Source organism: Triticum aestivum, chromosome 1B, assembly GCF_018294505.1.
Source record: "Triticum aestivum cultivar Chinese Spring chromosome 1B, IWGSC CS RefSeq v2.1, whole genome shotgun sequence".
Taxonomy (NCBI): Eukaryota; Viridiplantae; Streptophyta; class Magnoliopsida; order Poales; family Poaceae; genus Triticum; species Triticum aestivum.
In genome coordinates, this window is record NC_057795.1 from 684,736,350 (window position 1) to 684,758,102 (window position 21,753).

The window sequence follows — 21,753 nt, forward strand, 5'->3', positions numbered from 1 at the left end:
GAGTTATATATTTTTTTCTCTTCTTCTTTTCGTTTCCTTTCCCTTTTCTCTTTTATTTTTTACAGTTTTATTTATCTATTTCAAGTAACAACGATGCCACTTTCGTTGTCATGTTTCTTCTTAGAGCATCTCCAAGAATTCCTCTAAAAAAAATTCTCCGTGATAGTTGTTTTACGGGGTGTACATAGTAATCAGAGGAAGTTCTCAAGCGAGGTCTTTTCTCAGTTCCCGTAAAAAATTTCCCCTAAAAATGTTTTTGACGGCGGGGCGACGGCGATGGTGGACTCTGACGGCGGCTGCCAGCGGACGGCGGTGGTCGGTGGTCGACGGTGGCGGGCGAGCGGACAGCGCAACGGTGGTTGTCTATGGGGGAGGCGTGACGGTCGGTTTCGGGGCGCAGTGGTCAATGGTGGCGGCGCGGTAGACTATGGTGGCGGTTAGCTTATGTAGCTTATGTGACACTTGTACAGAAGGGCCATCTTCCCATAGATGGAGGGGAAGTTTTGAAGGATTTAGGGGATCCCGTTAATTTTTTTGCGTTTACAGGAGCTGTTAGAGAGCTTTTTTGGCCACTTTCTTCAAACGGTGGTTATTTTAAGAATGAATACCAGAACTATCGGAGATGTTCTTGGTTTTTCATGTGTCTCATTAGCCATCAAAATATGTTTTGAAATCATTGTTTTGTAACAAATATTTGTAGGGATGACAATGGATAGGGTATGGGTGGGTACAACCCTTTCTGCCTAAACCCATACCCTCATAAACCTTTTATACCCTCCTATTTTAATAACCACCAGCCATCAAAATAGGACGTAAGTCAGGTGGTGGTGGTGGGGGGGGGGGGGGCTTCCTTCCCCCCCTCTCCCGGTGATCTTTCAAAAAAAAGGACGTAAGAAGAGTGGCGAGCAGGTGGTTGCGGGCCTATGAGCCCATGACCGATTTAGGGAATACGAGATTTAGGGTTGTGCAGGCATTGCATGTGACCCCACATGCCATGAGTGTTATTTACATTTATTTTAAAAAAAATCTGAATATTCATTGGCTTATCTATGGACGCAATTTATAGCCATGCCCTACTGATATTTTTTTTGGCCGTATGGATACCAAATACCCATGGTACCAAATCTTGTCAAGTCGCACCCATGTCTACTATTTTCGGATAGGATACCCACGTGCAAAGCTGTCGTCCCCATATTTTGGTGTTCAATCGGAGCGCCCCCTCTTGGTGAGCGTGAGGACGACATTGTTGACTGTTGGCTACAGAAAGTTGAACCAAGTGCGCTAGCGCCATGAAGGTTGAGTAAGATTTCCACAATTTGTTAATGAAGAGGAAGAACGTCATTCCACATGTGGTAAAGTCGTTGGGTGAGGTGAAAATAATATCTTAGGGTATCTTCAACGCCGATCCTTAAAACACCCACAAATGTCCGGATTAAACTGTCCAGGTGTAATTTTCCATCCAACACGGACCGTCTTTGTCCGTGGACGCATTCGCTTGTCTAAATTTTCGCAAAAATGCAAACTAGAGGGGGAGTTTTCGGGCACCCGGGCCACTGCCACGTAGGACTCTGACTCCCCCTGCCCATTCAAATCCCCCTTATGGGTCTGCATCCATCAATATAGATAGAAAGCCCAAGATTTTACACGATGAAAGCAAGAATTACAAGTTTGAGGTTCGGGTCTACACAAAGAAGTAACTCTTGGTCTCAAAACATCACATGATACCTGCTGATGTAGATCACCATCACCTATATTAAGTATTCTTTGGCATTCATGTACTTTGAAAAATCACCGATTTCAAAAAGTTGGCGTGTTAATTAAAAAATGTTCATATAACCTTGATTAAAGCGATGGATTCACCAATGCCTATATTTTTACGAAACAATAAGATTTAAATGTCGAAGCAAAAATTGTACCTTGAACATCCAAATATTTGTTGCAAAATAGTAATTTAAAAGTATTCGCTGGTGACTGATGATATACACATTAAAACCCGAAAAATGAAAGAAAGCAGAATAAAACTGTTGAAATAAAGGTAAATAATTCAACGAAATAAATAGAACTGAAAAGGGGTACAAAAAAGCAAAAGAGAAAAGGTAAGGGGATTAGAAGCAGAAAAACGAAAGAACAATAATAATGGCACGGATTCTCCTTGGGCCGACGACCCTAGCTAGACGAGAAGAGAGCAAGAGCGGCCCAACATCTCCCGTTCGGCCACTTCTCCTGCACGATCTTTCACTCGCTCTCGCCGCGCTGATCTAAAAAAACTCACTCTCGCCGCGCTCGAGACGACGGGAAGGCCGATCAATGGTGGTGGCCGACGCCAGCGGAGGAGAAGAGGGGGCGAGGATCTCCCCGAAGGGATGCCAAGGAAAGGAGGAGGCGGAGGCGGAGGAGCAGCTGTGCCGCATCTGCCGCCTCCCCGCCGAGGCGGAGCGCCCCCTGCGGAGCCCATGCGCCTGCCGCGGCAGCATCAGGTTCGTCCACGACGAGTGCCAGCTCCGGTGGATCGCCGCCCGCGGAAAACCCCTATGCGAGGTATTTCTCTCTCGGTCCCTCCGACCTAGGGTTCCCCCTCCATGCCCCGTATGAAGGAATGACCCTTCCATGCCGCTGTAGGTGTCATGTCAAGCTGGATCGTGGGATTAATTCCCGAGTGAAGTGCAAAATTTACCATTTTGTAACGTGATCAAATACTCAAATATCAATGCATTCCTGTCATGCTGTTTGCATTGCCGATCGACATCCTGAAAAGGAGATCGGTGAAAAATGTCCCCCTGTGGAATATACTGTAATTAATTAACATGTTTCTGCTAAATGCCAATATTATTGTCACAGTGTTGACGTGGTTGCGCTCAAATCCTTTTCATGTGTCACTTTGATATGATCTGGTGTGATGCTAACATATATTGATGCACTCGGTCATTTTGAACCATTTCAGGTATGCAACCGTGGCATCACCACCCGGCTTCTCTACGCTGCGGACGCCCCCGCGAGGCTGCCCGTGTCCGAGTTCATGGTGGGGGCGTCCGACAAGCTCACGGGTCTGCTGCTGCTGCTCGTCTTCGCCGTATGCGTTGCGCCGGAATTTTCCGTTCACCTCGCCGCCGTCTGGGCTTGGCGCCTCGCGCTCGCCAGATCCTTTGCTCAAGCACGCTGTTTGCTCTCCCTCCGCCTTTCTACCGCCTCCGCCCTCGCGATATTTGCGCTCTGCGTTGCATTTGCGCGCCGGTTTGCTCCATTTGCTGTAGCTCCATTTGCGCGATGGGTTGCGCGCCTAGAAACTCGGCGTCAAGGGTTTCGTGGATTTGATGGCTTGCAAGTCCTTGCGCTACTTGCCGTTGAAGCATTCTTGATGGTATGCTCTGTTAGCAATATATAATCTTGTTCAGGTTAATCAGTTAGTTTCTATCTAAGTTGATCAGTCCCCAACATCAACATGCTCTACTTCTCAACCAATGTTCTCTCTGTGTGTGTTACTTCTAATAAGATCATTATTAGGTTCTTATATCTGCAGTAAAGCACTAATTAATGTCCTTCTAATTTGATATTCATTGTTATATACAATATATGATATGAATGACCACCTCACATTTATTATGCTTATCTTTTGTACTTATTCCCAGAAAATTATAACAATATGCTTTTCTAATCAGGTGGTAATATTTGACATGGCTCTGGCTTGTATTTTGGTTTTTCTCCCATTTTCGCTGGGAAGGATAATCCACTGGTGCATATCGTGTTCCAATTTTTCCGATGTGGGTGAAGTCAACTCCTACACTTCAACAGGCTCTGCCCTTCTAATTGGATATGGACTTATCATTTCTGTGGGTGTCACTTTTCCTGGGCTGAACACTCTTTGGCAATACTTTACGGGGGAGCGCCTTATGATTGCAAATTTCATTAGAAGGCTCCATGCTAGATTCCTCAGAGAGACCGCAGGTTTTACCACTCTTGCAAGTATTCTCCTGAGCGCATTTATAATGTACCCGTTGTTCTTTGGCTGGTTGCTTGATATCTTCTCTTCAAAAATGTTTGGTGCAACAATGTCTCAAAGGTTGGAACTTCTGTTTGCTCCGTCTTTTGCTTCAGCTTCTCTTCATTGTTTTATTGGACACATCTTTTTGAATCTACGTCTCTGGTTGTCCGTAACTCTTCACAAGGTATTTATCATATTTTTATCTATATGACCTCGTGATGTTACTAGTATACGCAGTATGTTCATGGGTATAATCAGTGTTGTAATTTGTTTATCTTGTGGCTAGATATTGAGGCTGGGAGTTGCCTGTCCCTGTTGCCACATCCACCGTAACCATATTCAGGAGCCATTCCACAAATTTTATTTTAAGCGTGCTCTTCTGTATGACGTTATCTTTATGGCCGTAGTAATTTTTGTTCCTGTTCAAATTGCTGGCCAATTGGCACCGGAGCTGTTCCCATTAGATATCAAGTAAGTTGTGTTCGTTTTTTGCTTCATCTGATGTGTACTGTCCGGGTTTTCTTTAGAACACTTTAGTTTTAATGTCTGTGGTTCGTGGCTATTAATTTCAGTTGTGCTGCTGAAGGCTTATCATTATGGCAAGCGCCACGAAGCTATGCCGATCCAATTTCTCGTGTTTTCATTGTGTGGTTTCTCATGAAGGGCACTTCTACAGTCACATACCTTGAGTCACTAGTGAAGATGATAACTCGGTATTCGTATGCCACTAATGTGGTGCTTGCATGGTCGACCGTTGCGATATACAGTTCGGCTGTGCTCATTTTTCCAATCTCAATTGGGCGTCCCTTGTTGCTTGCCATCACCCGGCTGCCAGTAGCAAGTGGATTGGAATCCAATGGTAATAATGACTATTCAGAGATGGTTGTCGGACTTCCTTCGTAAGCAAATCGACTATTTTTTTATCAAGTTTTGGCTTAATTACTTGTTGATATTCCCTCCTAGATCTGCTTGCTTTGGTTGTTGGGATTGGCATCATATTAACCATTATTGCCGCCGCTAGAGATTCAATTGCGTACATGAATGGCGGGAGACCACGCCATCTAGCTTTGAAGTACTCTATGATTGTGTTCTTATGGGTGAGCTACTTAACTTGCGATGGTTCCATTTCCATATATTTTCTCTATTCTGTGCTGGAGTTAAATAACTTAAAAGCTGTTTTCTCTCAGTCTATCGTCATTCCCTTCCTGAATGGGTTGCTGGTTGATTTATTTCTAATATCACCATTCGTTGGGCCTGCTGACGGCGCTTCATTAACCTACATTTGGGCCCTTGGGTTTCTTTTTATGAGAATCTGGTTAAAGCTGGTGAGTTGCAACTTCTCTTATTGCTTTGTGTTCTCTTAAATTGTATATCACTCATGTACTTGTACCAAATTTAACATATCTAAATCGGGAATGATTTGCTACATGGCGCTCAAACTATTCAGTTAGTCGTGTCTCATTTCATATTGTTACGTACGTTAGTCAGGCCTCATTTCCAAAGTTCAGTTTTCTTCTTTATTCCCAATATTCCGTCTATTTCCTTGTCTCCTATGGGACGCCAAGCATTTGCATAATTATCATTGTTTCTGTTTGCCACAGTTTTTGGGTAGCATGCAGCCAATTTCCAAACTATTCTCATTAGCTTATACTTAGGTCAACAATAGCAAACATATTTAACTCACCGGATTTTTGTCCTGAAGGTTCAGCAGATAAGGGCCAGACCTGTTCTTGCCTATATCATCGATGAAAGGTGGGTTCCGACGATTGTTCGGTGGAAGGCCGATTGTCTTTCTTGGGAGATATCAATGTTCTGGTTCTTGCAAGAAGTCTTCATGCCTATTGCCACGAGGCTACTCGCTGCTCTAGGCGTTCCTTATGTGCTCGCCAAGGGTGTCTTCCCAAGATTTGGCTACTCTGTTGCTGTGAACTCAGCAGTCTATCGCTTCGCATGGTTGGGCAGCGTCGGCTCCTGTGAGCTCTGCTATCTCTTCAAGTTGTTGTGTGTGAAACTCCATGACTCGATCAGGGACGAGCGCTACGTTATCGGGAAGAGGTTGGAAGATGTCCCCGACCATAGCTGAAGGCCGACTTTTCGCGGAGAATTCTGTTTCCAATAGTTTTGTACGGACGTGGATATGGTGATAGCAATAATTAATTTAGACATAGTAAATGAAATAGTGAATTTAATAATTAGTGGTGCATTTGTTTGGATGGATGATCTTGAAATTGGAAGTTATTGACTGCCACTGTTTAATGGCATTTTTCTGCCTTTTATGCTCACTTCTTTATATAACAGTTCTTCTCTGGCTTCGAGGACTGTTATCCTCATCAAGGCAAAGTTTTTTGGGTAGTCATCATATGATCACATATATTCATTGGGTCATCGGAATTTGCACCATGTCTGTCTGAATGTCTCTGTACACACTGTACCATATACTCTTGAACTGCCTCAGCGAGTCAGCATGCACTACGAAATATGTTCTTTTTTAGCACCAATAGGGAAGCATCTACCTATTCATATTATTTTTAGAAAGTGTGCTTATCATCTCTTCTCTACTATCTAAAAGAAACATAAAGTTCCCTCTCCCCTCTTACGTTTCGTCCAACCTCTTGTTCCCCACCCCCGACGTACGCTCCCTCCTCCCCCTCGTCATCTGGTTTTTCAACCCCGCCCATGTTAAAACCGGAAGGTATCTCTCGCGCTGCCTAGTTTCCTTTGAATCAACGTAAATCACGTCAAAACCCAATCCCGCAACATAATTTCCTCCGAATCAAACTTAGAAAACATCAAAATCCAAGCATGCACGACTCCCATGGGATCCGCCCCTCTCTTTTCCCTCCCAAACCCTAGACTTCGAGTTCCGGTGAGCCACGGCCTCATGCGCCTACCACGGTTCAGAGGGCCTCACAGCACTGGTCGACGAGCCCCCGGAGACATCGAGGCAATCTTGTTTGCACGGATCAGGGCAACCCTTCGCCGACTGGCCATTGTCGTCGGGGTGATGACTTTGTTGTTTCCTGTCACCGTGGTTCGGTCCAGGTTTTCCCTCTTCTTTCCCATCTTAATTTGATCCAAGGCCCTCGCAATCCCGTTCATCGCTGGCTGCTACGAAGAGACCATCTGCTGTTTCGATCTCGGCCCTCTTCATGGTGAGTGGCGGCAGAAGCAGGACTGGGCTACGGTATTGCTGAGGGAAGCCGGCCGCTCCTTGACTATAGGTACAACAACATACAGGTTGGCTCCCCCAATCGACCTTTTTCTCTTGCCTCTTATTTCGCGAACTGATGGATCCGTGTAGCTCTCTTCTGCTCTTGTTTTTTGGGACGTTGTGCAGGTTTTGGTGGATGGTGCGGCCGCTGCAGGAGCACATTGGTTCTAGCCCAACATTCAGCTCTGAATGGACGTGAATCAATGACAGATGATCACCATCCAGATTTGACATGGTATTTATCTTCTCTGATCTGCTATAACAATTAGTAGCAGCCGCATATGGAAAATTTTGGCATAAATTGCCGCTCCCGCTTCGACCATCCCTTGGATGCGGCTGAGGTCCGAGATGGGCTGGAACGGCTGACACCTGCGCATAGACGAAACATCAATCGTCGTTGCTGCCATATTTCCATGAACTGCTCGATTGTCCTTCTGTGCGTTATTCCCACCACAACGCCAGTCACATCCGCGTCACATGTTCGTTCCCTTCCCCCGATTACTTCTCAAATCGAGCAAAACAGAGAGCCTTGTCTGGGGAGAGAGATGGCGTGACGGGTAGGGCAGCGACGGCAGCGTGGGGTTGCTGGCCGCTGCTGCTCATGTATGAGAGAGAGAGAGAGAGAGTAGTGCTATTGCTACTAATGCACCCTGTTCAAGAATTCATCGGATTTACCAGTTAACTTGCCGATTAATCCCTACTCGTAGGGTCACCGAGTAGTCTATAAACCGATAAATCGTTCGATTAATTGATTAAATGGCCGATTAACTTGCCGATTAGCCGATTAATCCCCTACTCACCAGCCAACCGAGCAGCTACCAGTTAACGATTTCCTCAACAATGCTAATGCATATACACAGTTAGACAAAGGTGTACTGCCCACTATTATAGTTGCTCTGCTATTGCTTCTCATTTGTATGTATGTGTGTTATTAAAACCTGCTATTGCTTCTCATTTGTATGTATGTGTGTTATTAAAACCTGAACGTACCCCTAGCCCGTACCCCCGCGTCGCCCCGCTAGGGCGACATGGGGGCGATCTCGCGCCGCCGCCCCTCATCGTCACCACGTTCCTCCTGTCCTCGCCGCTGCCAGAGGCTAGCGCCGGGCAGGCCCTAGGCGCAGCCAAGGAGGGTGGCGGCGGGGAGCTTCTCGCGCTCGGGCAGGCGCAGGGATCGGATCCGCCAGATCCGTCTGGCCCGGGCCTCAGGTTTGAGGCGGCGGCCTCTGCTGGTGAGGGCGGTGTCGTCCGGGAGGCGGGCGGCGCTCGTCGGAGTTGTGGACCGCGTCTTCTCGGCCGCGCGGGCGGCGAGTTGGCGGTGGATGCGGGCGCCACGTGGAGGGATCCCCTGCTGCTCTCCTTCGCCAGATTTGAAGACGACGCCCCCGTGCTGCTGCTTCCTCCTCGTCAATCCGGCCGGGTCCGGTGACGGACTATGCGGATGTGGGGTTGGGATCTCTGGATCGGAGTAATTTCTTGGCCGGCTGCGGCGGCCACGACGCCGGCGGCGCCCCAGGCGCTGTTTCCTTCTTGAAGGCGGCTTCGAGATCCAGCTCCCTCCCCCTCGTCCTCCCCCTGCACCCGGGTGAAAACCCACAACTTTGGTTGGGCAGCGGCGGTGCCCGGCTCCTTCACCTTCTTGAATGCGCCGCTTTGGGTCCGCGGGGAGGTGGGACAACTGCAGCGCGTTCTTGGCGTTCCTGATGGCGGCGGTTCTCTTTAGTGGTGTCGTTTCGCCATGGCGGTCGGCTGGTCAGGCTCTCGTGGTGATTGTGGTGCCCAACTCTTCGCCGTGTCTTCCTGGGGTGCTCCCGTCCCGTTCAGAGAGACTGGAGGTGGAGCGGCTTCATCTTGCACGGAGCTTCGGTGGAGATGTCAAGTCATGCCTAACCGATAGGTGCTACGCCTTGTCATGTCTGGTCGGCAGGTGCTACGCACGACAGATCTTCCAAAGACTTCAAGCTGTGTCGGTTGGTGGTACTTGGCAGCATGGTGCTGAGGTGTATCAGTGGCGACCGCGACGTCCTAAGATGTTTGCGCGCAGGGAGGAGGTGCCGTTGGGCGCCGTGGTGGCGTCGACGATAGCTGGACCGAGCAAGGTTGATGCATTAGTACGGTTCTGAAGATGGAGCGGTGGAAGTTGGTGGCGGCGGCCTCTGAGTGCACGCCGGACCGGTGAGACCCATGCCCGGCAGGCGTCCTGGATGGGATCTCAGGTCTTAGAAGGGTTTGGCTGCGATGCCTGTTTGGTATTAGGCTCAGGCTATCTCCGCCCCTTCATCAACTGGATAGAGTGGCTTAGACGGCGGCTTTAGTCTTACTGTTGTATTAGTTTGTAAGGTCTTGTGAGAATAATTAATAAAGTGGCCGTATGCATCGCCCAGATGCAGAGGCCGGGGGTCATCCTCCTTTTCTAAAAAAAACGTATGTGTGTTATTTATGCACATTGTTGTGATGAAAAAATAAACAATATTAATTATGATCTTTTTGCATACCGGTGTTGGATTGAATGATTTATAGTTTACTCAGGCTATTACAATTCACTCACTACGGGCATCCAAGCATTCAGTTAGACAAATGTACTACTCCCTTTGTTCCTAAATATTTGTCATTTTAAAGATTCCAAATAAACTATCACATACGGATGTATATAGACATATTTTAGAGTCTAGATTTATTCATTTTGCTTTGTATGTAGCCACTTGTTGAAATCTCTAAAAAGACAAATATTTAAAAACGTAGGGAGTAAAAAAGAGATAGACAAAGACTGAAAGAGGTCAGAGAACAGCCCCGTTGGGTTTGGACACCAGCGAAAGCTGCTTGTGGGCAAAGGGCCTTGGCGCTGAGGCTTGCATCTTCTGCTTTTGGCCGGATGTCGGCTATGTTAGCTTGGGGGTGGGGGCCTTGGCGGTGAGGCGTACATCCCTCGCTTGGTGATGGGTTGCCGACGACCTTATATTGGTGACGGGCATTGGATTTGGTGGCATGTACTCCTTCCGTCCCAGAATTCTTATCTTAAATTTGTCTAAACACGGATGTATCAAGTCAGTTTTAGTATTAGATACATCAGTATCTAGACTAATTTAAGACAAAAATTTTGGGACGGAGGGAGTACTCTATAGTGACACACTACGGTGGTGACTACCCGAGGGGCGCGTCCGAGGGGGAGAGAGAGATCGGTGGGTGGCTGGTGAAGGGTACTGCCTTACTGCTGGAGTACGATGTCTTTTTTGGTTTTTTCTTTCATGTGTCTTGCTTCGTCTTTGAGAATTATTGGTATGAGTGGGCGTTTTAATATATTTTTTACTTATATATTTGTGATTATATGAGAATGACTTAAGTGCTCGGGAATTACAAATTATTAGTCATGTCTTTAATTTCTTGTATACATACAAGATTGAAAATGTCTAACTCTTCTATAAACTCATTTTAGTTGGAAGCTATTTTTTATACTTGAGAGGCATGTGGTTACTGGTGAGTGACGGAGGAAAGGAAATTCAGTTCAAAGTGCGTGTGTGCATGGTGGAAAGGAGTTTGTCGCATGCATAGTTGAAGAGGTGGTGAGCTAGGAGTAGGAGGCGAAATGCGAGGAGGGTAGGTGAAGAAGAAGTGTGCTTTAATGGGAAGATAAACAATGCTCCTGATGTCCATCAGGATTCTAAAGAAATATACTGACACAATTGTTGTTCAATGACCAGAATATATATCTCCCGTTGCAACGCATGGGCAATTAACTAGTTATAGAAAAAGCGGGGAAGGTTGTCCTAACAAAACATTAACTAGCAAACAATTTGGTTGAATTTTTGGTTTCTCATGAGTTGTCCAACATTAGCGAAGAAAACGAACTAGAGTTGACAAAAGAGTTACATGAAAAAATATTGGCAACCATCCGAACAAATACCAAGTTTTCGGTCATTGCCAAAAATTATATAGGGTACACTTTGGTCACAGTCCAAACATATCAGAGTGACGACAAAACACTTAAAAAAATTCCTTGTTAGAATTTGTGACATCTTGTCACAAAAGTTTTGCCTTGGAATGGGCAAACTTGATGCCTAGCTCCAAGATAAACTTACCTAAACTCAGAGAAATTTCAGGCTGATTGGCTGAAGCACTAGGCTAGTCTGCCAAAACAAGCATGTATGTATGTAGGGTGAATTCCATATATGCCACTCAAAACTTGCCCGTACCCTCATATGCCATCGAAAATTTCCCTCCCCTAAATATGCCACTGAAAACTTGCACTGCGTACAGATATGCCACTATCGCGAGTTGACTGTTAGTTGACTGTTAAGTGGCAGTTGAAAAGACGATTTTACCCCTGAACATACCTTGTGACCATTTAGCCAAATGATATACTGATTTCTATTGTATTCCATTTCAATATTTTTTACATGAATATAAGATGAAGGATGAACTTTTTAATTAATTTCAGCGTGAAAGTACAAAACAAGTAAAATAATGTTAGCACAAAAAAAATCGGCAGCATTTCCGCTTAATTAGCATAGAATCACAATTTGCATCTCATGAGCAATATACCATCACAAACATCAAAGTTGTCACAAGACCATATTGGTTCATCACAACACAAAACAGAGAGGTCTCAACATGTTTTAATGTCAAACATACACCGAAACAGAGCACACACTACAAGTCCAATCTAACAGGTGCTCTTTTGCTCCTAGTGCTCATAGCTGGGCTATGAGATGCCCTTTTGCTTCTTGTACCCATGGCTGGGCTATCATGTGGAGCAACTTCGCTGCATTTTTCTTTGCCTTTTGGTGTCTGCTCTCCAATAGCAACAACTCGTGAGGCAATCTTCTCTTTGGCAGCCTTACCCTTTCCCTTTCGCGGCGCACTCTTCTTAGATTTTTCCTTTTGTTCCCCAGAAGCATGTTTTGGTTCTTTAGAACCCTTGATAGATCTGTACACATAATCTTTATCTGGTAAGCACATTGCATGGTTCTGAAAGGTGCAAATCAGCAACTAACAAATATAGATGGAGATATACCTCACTAAACTAGAACTTGGACCAGCATCCTCATTTATTTGAGAAACTAGATCAGTGCTGTTTTTAGATATCAAAAGATTAACCAATGTTGTGCAATGTTGACAGGAGTATAAGGACACGCAAGTTTAATGCAATCTTACCTAGATGGGTATACCATGACCGGAGCAGTTGTAGAAGCACATGCAACTACCATGGCCGTCTCATGGTCTTGTATGGCACTCTTCTTTCTCCTCTTCTTTGGTGGCCCCCTTAAACAAAACAGGGTTATAAAATCAGAAAACATAAATTCAGGAAAAGTAAATACGAGAAAAGTAAATACATGCAGTAAATACAGGAAAAGTAAATACCTTTCAAGAAGCATAGCTGCCTTTTGTTCAGGATCACCATCTCTACAACTGTGTCAATGGTGCCCATATCGTTTACAGATTGGGCATTTGTGAGCCCCTTTTGACCTTTCTTCGGATCCTTTGTATCTATTCTTTCTTCGTCTCCCCGCTACGCTCTTTAGTATAGGTGGTTCTAGGAAGAAGCCATGATCACCTTTGGGCCATTGAGACTTGTCAACCAATCCAGGAATGATATGCTCATATGCAGCCCTAAACTTTTCCACACTATAACAATCATCAACATAATCCTCTATAGACCCTCGAACATGCCCAATGAATGCAATAGCATGCACACAAGGTTGTCCGCAAACTTGCCACTCTCTACAAGTGCAAGTCCACTTGCTGAGATTGACAACATGCCTATAACCACTCCCAGCCTTGCACTGCACTTCGGCTTCAGTGTCACTAGTTCTTGTTACCTGAAATGTCAAACCTCTGCTCTTCTCATGCAATTGTTTCACAATGTGTGGCATAATTCTGCCTTTCCATTTCCTAGAAACCTTCCTTCTCTTATGCCACATGATCATTTGTTCGTGCCTCATCTTGTCAATGAATTCTGGAAGATGCATTCCTTTGTAAGGCTTGATCCATTTGTTGAAGGATTCAGCAGGATTATTGGTCACATAGTCCACCTTTGAGAGTGTAGTGAACTGGCTCCTGGTCCATAACCTTATGTGATTCTTTTGCAAGTAGGATATTGCTGTTGGCCTTGCTTGTTGAATAGATGTTATGTGCTTGTTAAAATGATAAGAATTCCATGCATATGCGGCTGGTCTGCAATGCAATGGGTCCCAAACTAGAATCTTCATGGAGCCAAACTTTGACTCTATCAACCACCCAATTCTGGTTTGCATGTTTGGATGTTTCATCTTGTCTTGTGCTTGAGCATGTGTGACCATGTTTGTTTACCACCACCTTGATGCTACCCTCATCCATCCTAGCGGCATGAATTCTCCACTTGCAATTCTCATCACAACAATGGGCCCTGAATCTCGAAGGATCAGTCTTGTCAATTTGAAAATCGAATTCACGTGCAATTGCATGTTGAGCTATTGCCACTCTAAACTCATGCATGTCACTATATACTGCGCCCTCTGTCATTGGTGGATTTTCCCTATCATATGAAAAATCTGGAAGGTCAACGGGCTCAGCATCTTTAATTTCATCCTCCTCATCCTCTGATATGTCAGCATCAGAAGATTTTTCCCTATCGTCGGGCACAAAGTTAGGATCTTTACAAGGCACATCACTAGCATCACCTTCATTGTCACTATCATCTGAGTACATGTCTTCCTCGTTTACACCAACATGCTCATTTTCCTCAAATGGATTTGCTAAGTCAGTTCCAACATAAGGGACATCCACTCCAACACTCTCTTCTGTTGGCCATTCAGGTTTATCAGGTCTAGCATTGACATTATGAACTGTAATCCTCATCTCAATTGTTTTTTTACTACCAAACTTAGCAAACATAGCAAGCATGTCATGGTCAGTACTTAATTCATGGATTGTTCTGTTGGACTCTTCAAAATAATGAAGTGTCACTGTTTCATTCATACGCCATGGATATTTCTCTTCAATTTCAGCAACAAAGTCTTTATAATTTGTCGTGTCAGAGTCAATGACCATATTGAACATATAGCCACTGATGCCCTCTCTAAAATGAGAGCCAACAATTTTCATGTTCATTAAAAATGATGAAGCTGCATCCATCCTGTGAATGAACAGGATACCACAATTCAGACCGCAATGAACTAAATCGATTGCTACCAATTTAAAATTTCTGGAACAAGCAATGTGCAGAAGAATTATACCCTGCTGGGAGCCAAGGAGGAGGATCCGTCGCCATTCGGGTTGCCGCCGGTACTTGATGTGCTCCCGTCGCCACCGATCTGGCATCCGCCGGCGCCTTTGGGGGTGCTTGCTGCGGTGCTCCCATCGATGCAGATGTGGCAGCCGGCGGCGCCATCCTGCTGGCACCGCGTGGGGAGGGGGCCACGGCAGAGACCAGCCACTCCACCGCCGGGGCGGGGAGCGGCAGCTGCGGCTCGTGTCCGGTGGGACGGGCACCTGCGGCTGCTCGGGTCCGGTGGGGATGTGGGATGGGGGGGCGTGGGGGACCAGCGGCGGAGAGGCTGCTCGGGACCGGCGGCGGCTTCCGTCGACGGCGGCGGCTAGGTCAAGATGCAGGTCATGGGGACGAGCGCTAGGTCGTGTGGATGGGGATGGATGCAGGTCGAGCGCAACTGGCCAGTTTTTTTTATCTTAGTTTCATTTTTTTAACATATGGCTCAAAGGGTACAATGGTCTTTACTGGAAAAAACTGACATCACGTGAGAGCTTCTACACAGTCAACTAACAGTCAACTAGCGGTAGTGGCATATATGTACGCGGTGCAAAATTTCGGTGGCATATTTGGGAGAGGGAAATTTTCAATGGCATATGCAGATACAGGCAAGTTTTGAGTGGCATATATGGAATTCACCCATGTATGTACTCCCTCCGTTCCAAAATAGATGACCCAATTTTGTACTAAAGTTAGTACAAAGTTGATTCATCTATTTTGGAACAGAGGGAGTATGTATGTGTGTATGTATGTATGTATGTATGTATGTATGTATGTATGCCTGCCTTTTGACAGTGACAAAGCATATATCTGTTACTGAAAAATCTCTACAGAATTTGCAAGGCATTGCAAAAATTAAAGCGACCAGGAGTTAATGTTTGTAGCAAAAAAAAAAATCGGTTGCTTGGTTGTCTTGAATGTTGGACAACTCATACCCATGAACAACAAGATGGTCTAGGTTGTCTTGAATGTTGGACAACTCATGCGCAACCAAAAATTAAAGCGTCCACCACTCGTTTCTCCTCGGCCTATATAATGCAGCCAGCAGTCGACAGAAAAAAATGGGGCAGAAATTTACAAACATCAGTTCAGTTTAACAACAAAAAAAGGAACAACACCATCGAACTGACCGACCGATACAACCTCAGTAACTTCCACATGGGAAACTGCATCCACATCAACAAGTTTCACCATAAATTTATATGCCTAGCATCATCTCGATAACGTGGCATATGTGTATAACTACGTATGCATGCTATACATATATAACCATGCTATATATAAGTATAACTGTTAATATCACCAGACCCCTGTTCCTGTGAACTACTGAAAACAGAGTTTTCCGCCTTCACCTACCGTCGGCGACGTCTTCCAACCTTTGCCCGATGACAATACGCTCATCCACGACATAATCATAGAGATCAAAGACGCAGAAATCCCAGAACTGCTCCACGAGATCGCTGAGCGCGCGGAAGCCCCTGGTAAATCTGGAGAAGACGCCCCTGGCACATATATTAGGAAAAACATTTGGTTTCTGTCATGCAAACATAATTTAGAAGAAGACACATATCTTGGAATCACTTAAAGAGACACATGACAAAAGCCTAAAACTACCGTCTATCCGTTAACCATCAGAATCAAGGTCCCCATAAATCAACAGTCAACACTGAACTTAGAAGAAAGTGAACATTAGACTATGTTAGAAAATGAAACAAAACTACAGGGTTTACGTACCCAGTAGTATGAAGAAGCCCGGTGAAAGTCGCGCCCAGTGAGAAGATAAACCCATATCCAATTAGGAGGATAGGAGGTGTTGACGCAAAGGAGTCGACCTCACCTATGCACAACAGGATTATCCTTCCAAGTGTGACAGGGATAAATGCCAATGTACAGGCCAGAACCATGTCAACCAATGCCACCTGATTAGATAGGCATAAGTTAGAATTTTGTAGAGACATGTAAAATGACAAGCAGTAAAAAAAATGTAAAGCATCCATCCCATTGTTAGAGTCCGAAGCAAAACGAAGCCTCCCCGTGCGTTTGGATTCTGGACCGTCGGATCGAAATCTCCTCGCGATACAGGCCGTCGGATCTCAGGCCAGATTGCCGTGGGCCGTCTAATATTTACCCGATCGTCCTGGACCGTCGGATAAACTTCCAATGGCAACAGAATGTAAATACCATGCCCCCACCAGGGCATTCCGGTCATTTCGCGTCGTGGGGGTATAAAAGGGGGGCGCTCCTGTGGTGGAGACCTAGCCGCCTCCTCTCTCCCTCCCGATGAGGCGTGGGGGACGGGGCGGGGGTGGGACGGGTCAACATCTTCCGGGTCGCTCTCGGCCGAACTAGCTGGTAAACCACCCCGCCATGATCAAGCCCTCATAATCAGCCCCCCCCCCCCCTGCAAGATATATGTTTTTTTCTTACTAACGTCATTCTTTTAAAGCAGCAACAAACATGACAAGGAACACAATTGTGTTCCCTACCTTGCTTAGTTTTCCCACAAGCACAAAAAATTAAACACTAATAAATCATGCAAACAAGAATGATTAATTGCAACAATGAGCAATCAAGCATTAGAAAAGCTGTGTGATAATTATGATGGGAAGGAGATAAATAGGATGCTATGGAAAGTTTACCATTTCATATTGCGCGGGAAGACAACAAGGATGGTGGGAAGTTGGTATATATGTGTGTATCGAACATGAAATACGCGCCATGTCCCGTAGAAATCCTCTGAAGCTGCAATGTCTTGACGTCCATCGAGAAATATTCATTGTGTGGGTTCTCTACATCTGAGCCTTGCCGGGTTTCTGTCCTTAGCAAGAGCAAGTACCTCTCCTTTGCAGCTGCAATATGATACTTGTACCCGGAATCCAGTGAGACTGTCTTCTCCATCTTCCAATGGCTGGGACTGGGATTCTCGCCGTTGTTTTGCGCAATAATGTAGTTGAGACCAGATTCAGTTTGACCATGGAAACCAACCACACTGGAGAAATGGAAATGGGCCGTGGCCGGTAAAAATGTACCAAGCTTTCAGGCCGGCATCTCAGCTGAATGAAAGAGCGCAACTTCTTCTTGACATCCCCTAAAAAAAACTTCTTCTTAACAAAAAAAAAATGCATTTCCTTCCTGCTCATGCTCATATAATATGAGCAGAATTTCTTCTTTTAATTCTTTTAATTAATATCTTTTCTTTTCTTTTCTGTGCATATATCCTCGGACCCACTCCTCGAGACGGCTTATCGATTTCAAATTATATGCATACTAGTTTAATGCCCGTGCGTTGACAAAGCCGTGAATGTCAAAGTGTCAAATGTCGATGTTTTTCTCCTCTACCGTCACTCTCTTTCTACACAAATGCTTAGCTCATGATTGCCGTGCTTCATCCTCTGCTGCTAAAATGTTGTGTTCTCCAACTCTGGAATCTCCGTCATGTTTCAACTCTAAGGATACTTTTATATGTAGGTGCTTCAATTCTAAGGATTGTAGCATGTAGTACTACTATGGACAAGTATAATAAGGTACTGTCAGCAGGCTATAAGGATTAAACTGTTACATTTGTGCTGAATTTGATGAGAAAGAAGAGGATAGAGAAGGAAATCAGGCTAGATTAACAGCCGGTTGCAGCACAGACTCCAAGATACAACGCGAGAGTGTATGGTGGACCATGCATTTGTAACTTGTGAGTAGTACTACTACCTCCGTCCGGGTTTATTGATCTCCTTCGTATTTTATGACAAATTTATAGGTGCGGTCTTACTTGAAAATTTTGCTCCAGATATTGTCAAATTCTGAAGTATCCAAAATCTCCTATGATAATATGATTAGACCAAGTAACCCGTCATACAATGCTAGTAGCATGGCTTTTGAATATGCGCCAAGCAAGCAAAAACAGATAGTGGAATAAAGACATTGTAACAAACATATATTGATTATCACTCATTAAATCCAATAGGGTAATTACTTATCAGGAATTGGAAAAAAAAAGAAATCAAAGAGTTAAGACTTACCTCTATACAAAAAAATGAAAATGCCAAAGGAAACTTACAAAGGAGTTGTCCAATGTTGTACCCACCACAAGAAATCACAATACAAAAGTCAGGCCATCGCACATCTGAGGCTATGATTTGACCCCCACTCCCCATCCCCCTCCCCCCTCCCCCAGTCGCAGCAAATCTCAAGAGTGGAGAGTTAAGTCGAACCTGCAGTATGCCAATCACAGATGAATTTTCAGTGCCATCAATGTGTGTTCATACTAAAACTGGATGCAGCTAAAACCGTTTACATCTTCAAGATAAAGATTGCAAATCTTCTTTGAAATATGCAGACAAATACAAGGCTATTACTTAATTCTGCTCACATAATTTTTGAAAGCTTCTAGTGCATAGTACTTGATTGACTGAGTACATGTATGTTGTGGCATGCATATTACTCTAAATATTCTGTTGTGCAAAATGAATCACACAAGCCTAATAATTTAGTGAAAATGGATTTAGCCAATAATATTTTGACCATTATATTAATGTACACAAGTAACACAACTCATAGCTAATTTTGTCAAATTATGTCCACTGCACGTATTTGCTACTTGTAAACTTCGTTGGGATTTTTTCCGAAGAGGAGGGATGAAGCAGTACAATAGAGATAAGCATTTCCCTCCATGAGAACTAAGGTTATTGAACCAATAGGAGAACCAAAAAGATCCTTTCAACATCACCTACACACACAAAACCAAATATTTGCACTCAATGCGGGCGGACGGTTGTCAATCCCCTTAACGAAGGTCTTGACATTTGAATGGACACACTTGATTTGAGAATGTAGCTTGTCTGGCTCTCTTTATGGATGACAAGAAATATAATATGACGATGTCCACAGATGCTTGTACGTGGCGGTCAGATGACCCGCCTTCTACCACGGCCGTCCTCGATGTCGTGATCCACGTCCCGGCATTCTCAAGCATCGCCTCGGCGTCAGGGCCGGCCACGGCGTCTTGCATGGTGTCGCCCATGGCGTCTCTCCGCACGGGCACGTAGATGCGTACACGCGCCTATGAGAAAAAAGATATATTCTTTTTATTTTTTAGGAAACTTGTGATTGCCAATCAATTGTATAGATATTGGTAATAATAAATGGCATGGCACACAGGATTAGCGATTTGTTATGAGGGAATGTCTGATTTTGTTTTGGAAGGTTATCGAGAAAAAAAATCTTATGTCTATATTTTAGGAAGGTAATTTCACATATATGGTATGATTTTTTAATCCTAATTACCTTATTATTTGCGTGATTGAATTGAATCAACACCTATCAAAGCAAACATGAAACAAGATCCCCTTAACAGGATTTGGTTTTTTAATAGGAGGCAGAAAAAACCAGTGGGAGGGGGTGGTGGGAGGTGGGACAAAAAACCGGGTGAAAATAAACCATATCAGACTACCACTAGTAGAAAAACACCTAATAGTCCCGGTTTGTAAGGGCCTTTAGTCCCGGTTCATGAACCGGGACTAATGGGTGGCCCATTAGTTCCGGTTCAAACATGAACCGGGACCAATGTTCCTCCATGTGGCCCTGTGCGCCGAGCCCAGTCAGGGGGCCTTTGGTCCCGGTTGGTGGCTCCAACCGGGACCAAAAGGCATCCACGCGTCAGCATTCCAGTGGCTGGGGTTTTTATTATTTTTTTAAAAGGAGGGGGGGTTGGGGGTTTTGGGGGGTTAATTTAGGTGTTTCATATATTGTGTTAGCTAGCTAATTAATAGAGAGAAGTGTCCTCTCTTATGTCCGTGCTTGGTCGACGCTACGTACTATATATACATAAGTGATCGAGAGAACCATTCAGTACAGAAGTTCGTCATGCATACCGAGAGAATTGATCGATCGACCTCTCCTTCTCCGAGAGATTGGTTGAACAACAAGTTTTCGTATATCTTGTATCTGATGCTACTGGCTACATACATGTACAATATGTATAAGATCTCTTAATTACAATCCCCTAGCAATTGAAATCAATTTCCACATGGTATTCTCCGGCTTTATTGATGACGTGGTCAAGAAAGAATCCCGCCAATTCCTCTTGAATTGCTTTTATGCGATCTGGTTCTAGGAGTTCATTCTGCATCTGCCACGTCTAATTTGAAGAAAGGGGTTAATTAATACATATATATGAATGAAACTCAACAGAAATGATGGTGTAATAAAATGAAATTGTGAATATTATTGCTTACGCACTTCATATTGTCTTTGAGAGTAGCCCCGCTTATTTTTCAAAGTCACGTTGTGGATGAACTCCCACACGTAGTATCCACAGAAATTATTCCCTTCTTCCTGCCACAAGCACTTTACGAGAAATAGAGGTCAATCAAACTGATAATGAAGCATTATAAATGGCATTGATGAAAGTATAGCTACAGAATCAACGGGAGATGCGCGCAACTAGCTAGCCAGTAGTACTTTCTTTCGGGTATGTATATCGCAGCTCCTTCGGCAGTCCCGGAGCTTGTGCGGTGAACTGTTTCCAAACCCTGCAAGACAAAGAAAATAATTATTATTACTTCAGATATCAGGAAATAAACAAAAAGTTGCCGATATGGTGCGATAATGATCGATTGAACTTACTTGCTGAGCATTTCAGTCATGTTCGCATAGGATTTGGGATCTTTCCATCTCGAGTCTAAGACGGTTACTAGTCCACGCTCAAGCTTAATCTCCAGAAGAATATTGTGGTACCTGCGCACGCATGCATAACTCATCAATTACATTACTATAACCTCGCTCGAGTAATATGGGAAACCGAATATGCACACGACAGTAACACTCACTTGCCGTTGTAAGGAAAGAGTATGGTATCTTTGTTTTGATTTTTGATCAACGATTGTAGCACGTTGTCCTCGGCCTCTTTGATGTCCTTCTTAACCAGAAATTCATCTATGATATTTGTGTTAATGAACCCAATATCATAAATTTCTTGTTTTTTGCACTCGACGATCTTCAATCTGCATAATATATTAAGGATAATTAATTATAAATACATGAAATGAAAGAGCCAAGCTATATATAGAGACTTAATGACAGAAATAGTACTTACAAACAGTAGCAAAAGACCATTAGTTTATCGAGGGCCTTTTGATTGAAGAACGCGAAGAACTCATCAAATGGAACAGTCAACAGATCATCTCTAACGAGGTCGTGCTCCTCTTTAATATGCAGATACAAAGCATTCGTACCCTCAGACTCTCTGCAGGTTTCCATGTACCAATTATGGAATCTTCGCATCATTGTTGTCAGAGATTTTTCATCTTTGACGAGAGGCTTCCCGTA

At 44.4% G+C, this 21,753-nt stretch overlaps 2 protein-coding genes across 2 annotated transcripts; one reads left to right on the top strand and one right to left on the bottom strand.

The window, feature by feature from the left end:
* Positions 1-2,198: 2,198 nt before the first annotated feature.
* LOC123100920 (probable E3 ubiquitin ligase SUD1) lies at positions 2,199-6,192 on the top strand. The gene is made up of 8 exons (XM_044522709.1): positions 2,199-2,538; positions 2,942-3,358; positions 3,657-4,163; positions 4,266-4,450; positions 4,552-4,838; positions 4,943-5,076; positions 5,167-5,304; positions 5,682-6,192. Exons 1-8 carry the CDS (start codon positions 2,308-2,310, stop codon positions 6,060-6,062), a joined length of 2,280 nt encoding a protein of 759 aa, XP_044378644.1. The 5' UTR covers positions 2,199-2,307; the 3' UTR covers positions 6,063-6,192.
* Positions 6,193-11,697: 5,505 nt separating this feature from the next.
* LOC123100936 (uncharacterized) lies at positions 11,698-14,841 on the bottom strand. Its single transcript, XM_044522710.1, has 3 exons — positions 14,402-14,841; positions 12,202-12,258; positions 11,698-12,114 (listed from the first exon to the last, which is right to left on the bottom strand). Exons 1-3 carry the CDS (start codon positions 14,554-14,556, stop codon positions 11,838-11,840), a joined length of 489 nt encoding a protein of 162 aa, XP_044378645.1. The 5' UTR covers positions 14,557-14,841; the 3' UTR covers positions 11,698-11,837.
* Between the last annotated feature and the right edge of the window lie 6,912 nt (positions 14,842-21,753).